The sequence below is a fragment of the Dicentrarchus labrax genome, unplaced genomic scaffold (assembly GCF_905237075.1).
Source record: "Dicentrarchus labrax unplaced genomic scaffold, dlabrax2021, whole genome shotgun sequence".
Taxonomy (NCBI): domain Eukaryota; kingdom Metazoa; phylum Chordata; class Actinopteri; family Moronidae; genus Dicentrarchus; species Dicentrarchus labrax.
Window position 1 is genome coordinate 6,522,795 of NW_026136714.1, and position 6,787 is coordinate 6,529,581.

Genomic DNA, 6,787 nt, shown 5'->3' on the forward strand with positions numbered 1-6,787 from the left:
ATGATGTGGAGGCTAAATGATTCCTTTGCCAAAAAAGAAAAAAAAAATGAAAGAATGAAAATAACCTGTATTTTTCTCATCAGGCATGCGGATGTGGTTTGGAAGGGTGTGGGATGCCATGTCATTTTCAGGGTGCTGTGTGTTGTTTGTTAAACTTTGCGCCCTCTCATTAGTATAAACACTACCAGCAGGGGCAACAGGGTGTCAGCTCTAGCTTTGGTGTTACTTTCTCTTGAAAAAAATCCCAAATATTCATTAAAAGCGCATATAAAAAGAGGCAAAAGTACTGGTTGCAAATGAACGTTTGACAAAGCACACGTTGTATATATAGGTAAGAGTATGTCCTTTCCTTGCGGCAGTGTTTTGCCCAACAACACAGGCCTCTCCCAAAAAAACCACTGAAAACAGCCTTTGGTTTTTTTGTTGTAAACAGACTCCTCCTGCTGAGAAGTTTCCTTGCCACAGGGCAATGCCATGTTCTCTAGAACCTTCATCATCACCATCATCCTCACCTTAACATATCTGTGATTACTGCATCCTGACAAATTGTCTGAAGTACTTTAAATGGTGCTTTTGTCAGCAATCACTCCCCTTCGCCCCTCACTCAGGATGATATTAAACTATGGGAGGGGTTTGCTGATGTACAATAAACACTTTACATAATACACTATGTCACCATGCAGACATACAAACAGGACCAATCAATTGTATATATCCCATTTTATTAGCAAGTGCATCATTGTTGTTTTTTTAGTTAAAAACACATTTATACATTTACCACAACTTTGTTGGGTCTGTTTGGTCACCACATACAAATGCAAAAAGCCAATGACAGCTGACAAAACAATCTCCACTTGAGCTGGTTCTGGGGCTTTCAACCATATCGTAAGATCTTCACAGTGAACTTTTGTGGATGAGAAGTCCAAAAAATGCTCAATATAATGGAACATTCACATCTTCACCTACAGTTCCTCAGTTCTCTTCTCATCTCATTTAATCTGCCAATGAAGACTGTGTGGTGTGATTGAAAGGCCTTGGAAAAGTAAGTAAGTGGTCTTTTAAGTGGAGATCATTTTGTAAACTGTTTGTCAAAGGTTGTTAAAGTCAATGTTATAAACATACTCTGTTATCAATTTCAATGAATAAATGTTCATGTAATCAAGTCAGTATCAAATAAAATGAACAATACTAAAATATACTGTTCTAGACAATTGACATTTCCAAGTAAACTAGATTCATATTTTCTTCTGAAACATCTTAACTACTCTATATCGATATGGAGTACACGCTAAATGATACTGAATCTTGTTAAACAAGCAGCCTTTCTTGCAACACAACGGTAAGTGTATTTTCCTAAAATAGTCTATTAATCCTATTATTAAGGGTGTGAGTTTCAGGAGCCAGGGTGTGTCCAACGATGTTAGACCTAATGTTAATGACGAATCAACACAGTATCCAAAATTGGCTACAGAGCTTTCAAATTCTTGAAATCTCTCTTCAAATATGGGACATCAGTATCAAAGATCAAGGCAGAAGAAGTTCTAGGCGTAGGCAAACAAAAGTTAGTTTCCTAAGTGTTTATCCAACTTATTGGTTGCTTTGTTGAGCGTTGAAATGGTACTTATAGTAAGTCTTCAAACAATGTCTGAATGCTTAAACATTAATTTTACAATCCTTTCAGCCAACAAGCAATCCCTCAAATCTCCAACACCAGAGGTCAGGTCTGTTTTCAGACTTACACTCCAGGTCATACTCAGCTTTTTCTATTCTAGTAGTTTTCACAACAACCTTTATCCTGTAGCAGCTAAGCCTCAGAGAATCATCCATGAACTTTTCCATTTTATGAAAAAGTCTAGACTACACCATCGACAGGTTGCTTAGTATCCTTTTTGATGAAAACAGTCTGAAACAACAGAGAACCTCAGGAGATTACATGCATAACCTTGAACAAGAAACCATGTGTGCTTGCACAAACACACCCATGTCCAAACCTACACAAGCAGTGCACCCCTCAGGCCTCGTACAGTGGAGTAACAGTGCCATCCTTCCACTCAATCAGGATTTCTCCTCGCTGTAAAGTGGGGGAGGAGTGTGGGAGGCGCATGGCATGCTCTGTCAGCGGGGCTCTTTCACTGGGCACTGGGGACCCAGGAACACTCACCTCTGGCCTCGGAGTGTATGACTTCAGAACACACACCACCTTCTTCCTTCTGGCACAGCAAGACAGAAAAAGACAGAGTGGGTGGGGGTACAACATTTTGCTTTGTACTTAAGCTTTTTCAATATTTTTTCCTCAAATAACGTTTTCTGATACACTGCAGTCTCTTAATACAACTATGTTCTTTTTTTAAAATTGAGTTAAATAGATTTTTGTTCATTGTGGTAACTGCATCTGGGTCTACAAGGCGGGTCAGCTGCATACATCAGATTATGTAGACTTGTTACATCTTTTCAATCTGCCCATGTCCGTCTTCTGTTTTGTTTCATGTTCTTGTGTTGTGACTAATTCATTAGTCTAAAATGGCAAAAACTTTGTCAAATGCCCATTGACTCAAAAAACTGAAATGTATCCAATTTAAAATTACATAAAACAAAAAAAACTCTTGCTTTAGATAATCTTTTACCAGTCACGCTTTGGCTATTTTACCATATAAATGTTGATATTTGTGTTCTTATTCGTCTCTTTTTAAATTATTTTTCATTTTTTGTTCATACTGTTTGTATTGTATCACTGTTATTGTTCCCTAATGTAATACCGGCATCTTTGAAAACGAGGGCTCACACCTCAATGTACTCCAGAGAAGTAAATAAAGGTTGCACAAATCAAATAATAAATTATTAATATACAAGCAAAATCATAATTTATTTATGTTATCTAGGCAGAATAATTAATTCATCAACTTCAATCTATACAGTATAATAATAATGTCTGCTTTGATGTTTGTTAGGTGTGTGTTTAAGCACTCACCTGTTGGAATAAACATTGAGGATAAGGATCACAGTCCCCAGGACCAGAGCCAAAGAGCTTAGTACCAGCATTGTTATCTTCCAGCCCATCCCTATACACATAAACAGACAAAGCATCACATCATTCATTTTACACAGCCCACATGTCAACTCTTATTATATTGACCTTTTTTCTAAGGTATTCTTGTTAATACATTAGTTTGATTTGACTCAGAACCTGCTAACAGAAGTCTATTGAAATTCCAAATATTACAAAACACCCGTTATACATTCTGCTGTTTCTCATTCATCCAGCTCCATCTAGTGGTGTAAAAGTAACTATATTTATATTGAATAAGGAAAACTTATGACTTTCATGTCAATACATACAGTATTGTAGAATCAAACATTTCCACAGATAAAATTGGACATACAGTCTTTTATTGATTAACAATTAACCAAGCTTACCGTAGTCCATACTGAAGAAAACCATGGTGGGATCTGCAGGGGATTTGGTGCTTATGGACAAAAGAGGCTCATCTATTACAGGATATGGTTCTGTGACCTCAACGCCCATTATACCTTCAGCTGAAGTGGAGGAAAATGACACAAGTCAAGAACAAGTCAACTAGAAGCGATGACCAAAACTTAACATCACAGGTTTGATTTCATTGGCCTGTATATGTATGTCTAAGACACATTTCAATCAGCATTGCCATTATGACTTAACAAGTCACAGTGGTGCCATTTCATGATGAGGAAATTGTACTTAACTAAATTAGATCCTCGGCCTAAAACCAGGCAACCTATAATCTAATCTGCAAGCCACAGCAGAATACACTATGCAACTGATATCACATATAGCATATGGACTTGTTTTGAAACATAAAAAATATTTTAAAGAACACATTGAACACAACATGTGGATTTGCATGTTTTAGCCAAACAAACTACAGTTTTTACACATTGCATTTTAATAGTGATTAATTGCTGACCATTGTCCAAAGCAATGTGCTAGTCAATATGGTGTAAAAATCAACTTACAAATCTTCTAAAATGTTCTTGACAGAGGTAAAGCATCACAAAGAATGGGCAGAAAGAAAGAAGGATATCCTGTAAAGCCTCCTTGTTGGTGCATTTAAAGAAATTAAAACATTCAAGCTTTGAGGATCTCCTGCTGAATAGGAACCTTTTCAATGCAAGAAAAATGACTAATTCCATATCCCATGTTTACTTATTTGTGTACTGTTTTGATTTTCTCATCATAGTTATGCATTTTCAGTAAACTACTATAGTGTTGTACTTTTGGGTTCTTACATGGTTCAGCCTGTCTGTGTATATCAGAGACAGAACTTGGAACAATCCCAGGTTCCAGGGATTTCCCCAGATGGTGGAGAGGTTGGTGTTGGTGTTGGTGTTGGTTATGTCTCCCATTGCACAGTGTCTGGTTGTCAAGTGTCCGCCACCTGCTGCCCTGCTAATAAAAAAGAAAAGTCAAACGAACATCCAGCTAGCGTTGGACATTGTATAGACTTACTCTTATTAGGTAGAAATATTCTACAATATACATTTCCTCCCTAGTTTTTCATTACTTTTTAAGTCATCTGATTAATGTACAATCAGATGCTATGTGACCTTTTGTCCCTTCTCCAAAATGTTCATACCTGCTTGTGTTCCCTTGAAAGGAAGACCAACGTGGATTCTTGTGTGGCACTAAGGTGCAGCCCCCTCCCTATCAAAGTGAGGTGGCCTTTCTTGGAACAGGACCATGTCTGGCTGCTTGCCTCTCTACCTATATCCACCGCTGCCACTTCAGCACCATTCTTGTCACTTTCTGCCCAAAAGATGCAGGGCTGCAGGTGGACACCTTCGTACTGCTCTCTTGGTGCGGTCAGACACTCCCCTGTGTGGTGGCTGCTGAGAGCCTGGCTTCCTGAGAGCCAACGCCATTCCTGTAGGGCTGAATATGGGTTGCAGTCAGCCAGAGACACTCTCCCTCCACCTTCATGCACCTGGAGACATTTACCCAGCAGCTTGTTCTGAATCTTTAAGCCAGACGCTTCTGTAGAGGGGACATAAAAAAAAGGCATTATGTGGCAAGGTTGAATCTTAATTTGCTATTATAAACCTCTCAGTCAAGCCATTGTTGCTATATGTGGAGAGAGCTGAGTGTAAAGTTGTAATTAAGTTACATATTCTTACTCAAACTAAGGCCAAATTTACATATTACTAGGGGATTATAGCTTTAGGCTACTTATCATATAACTCAGTAATATTTAAGTGATATTATATTCTTAAAACCTCACTTAAAAAAATCCCATTTGTGAAGTCAATGAGATTTGGTTTGGTGTTGGTGATTTTACAGTGTGCATAATATGCTAATGATCTTGGATGGATGAGTCTGGAGGACATGAATACAGTGGTCCCCGTAGAGGAGAACTTCAAGCCAAATTCCATTAAAAGGATGGCAAATTAACCTTTCTTTGCTTCTGGGCAAACATGTCTCATAAAACAAGACTTCACAAGTTTGAAAAGTCGGTATTTTGTGATACTTTCCTCTAATCGGCATACATCTGAAACAGCAAACAGCAATTTCTCTTTACCTCAAAACAATACAAAACTTTTTCAGTGTTTTCAGTTTAAGCTAGCTCACAGCTAGCTAAATTATTCTGGTAAAAGATGCAGGACAACATATACAGAAAGCTTATCATTTACTCAACTTATAGCAACCCAACCGCTTAGTTATTACTCAAATGTTTTACTCAGTCTTACTAAATGTATGTCACCAACTTACGTAGAAAGACTTCGGCTACCTAAAATAAGAGGCACAGTTATGCAACTATTTGGACAGCTAACGTTAACATTAGAGAAAACTTACAATAACGTCGTTAGCGGCCGTTTTCAGTCGCTTTTAATCGATGTGTTGAGCCACCGAGGAACCAATCGATCATTAGTGCATTGGTTCACAGTTACAGTTGCTAGCTGACTTAGCTAAAATAACTTTTACTGTTTGTCCTACCTTTGAAAATGAGGAAAACGAGCAAATAGACACATGGCAGCCTTTTCCCCATGGCGATGGCGATGACAGGCACAGATAGTTCGGGGTCTCCCGTGACAATACAGCATGAATGCACTCAGCAGCAGGCAGCGGGAGCAAGTGCAAGTGGGCGGGAGCAAAACGCCATGCATCCATTGCTTGGGTGGACTGAAAGGAGCACCCATCCCTGCTCGTAACTCTTAAAGAGGGACATGCATGGTCCCCCAAAGTGTGGATTTCCATTCAAATGCTTTGATACTGTATAGGAATCAAAAGCAATATAAACTTCTTAAGGGTGACTTTGGTTGTTTTGAAAGGTTCCTCTACCCCTACTACTACTGTAGGTGATCATTAGGCCTTTTTGGTAATGAAAATAAATCCCTGTGTGCTACTGTTTATGCTGTGATCATTTGTTTATTGCATATTCTGTTACTGTGTTACTCTGGAAAAGTCTGTTTTCCTCACAACTAATACACACAGCTCATAGACACTCCTTGTTTACTACTACAGCAGGCGAGAAAATGTGTTTACAACCAGTGTGCTACAACTCCATGGACTACCAATTAGACTTAAAGAGCATAAATCTGTTATAAGGAGAAAACAGTGCTGCTAACTGAATAGGATTGCCCACTCGTTAACTGTGAGGAATGGGACAGCTTTTGGGGGCCTGCGTGGTCACATGATGTTTTTCTCTATGGGATGCATCACAAAGTATGTGAAATACTTTGATCAAAATAAAAAGATTCATCAGACTTACGCGTATTAAAACCGTGTTCTCGAACAAAATCTGTTTTTATTTCGATA

The 6,787-nt window shown here is 38.5% G+C and overlaps 1 protein-coding gene across 2 annotated transcripts; it reads right to left on the minus strand.

The window, feature by feature from the left end:
• Positions 1-705: 705 nt before the first annotated feature.
• si:dkey-245n4.2 (uncharacterized) lies at positions 706-6,114 on the minus strand. 2 transcript variants are annotated; one of them, XM_051423779.1, is made up of 6 exons: positions 5,966-6,114; positions 4,611-5,008; positions 4,264-4,420; positions 3,415-3,534; positions 2,969-3,059; positions 706-2,210 (listed from the first exon to the last, which is right to left on the minus strand). In XM_051423779.1, the coding sequence occupies exons 1-6, from the start codon at positions 6,015-6,017 to the stop codon at positions 2,012-2,014; spliced, it is 1,017 nt and encodes a 338-aa protein (XP_051279739.1). In that variant the 5' UTR covers positions 6,018-6,114; the 3' UTR covers positions 706-2,011. The 2 variants fall into 2 exon arrangements, with proteins under 2 accessions (XP_051279739.1, XP_051279738.1); XM_051423778.1 differs by having other exon boundaries at positions 4,264-4,423.
• Between the last annotated feature and the right edge of the window lie 673 nt (positions 6,115-6,787).

Bases quoted from the DNA above. Each gene is read 5' to 3' on its own strand.
- si:dkey-245n4.2 (XM_051423778.1), bottom strand. From the start codon at position 6,017: ATGGGGAAAAGGCTGCCATGTGTCTATTTGCTCGTTTTCCTCATTTTC. The intron at 4,424-4,610 runs GTATGAACATTT...CTTTTTTATTAG, and splicing joins TTTCAAGGGAACACAAGCAG to CAGGGCAGCAGGTGGCGGAC. The intron at 3,060-3,414 runs GTAAGCTTGGTT...TTATGTGTATAG, and splicing joins TTTCTTCAGTATGGACTACG to GGATGGGCTGGAAGATAACA.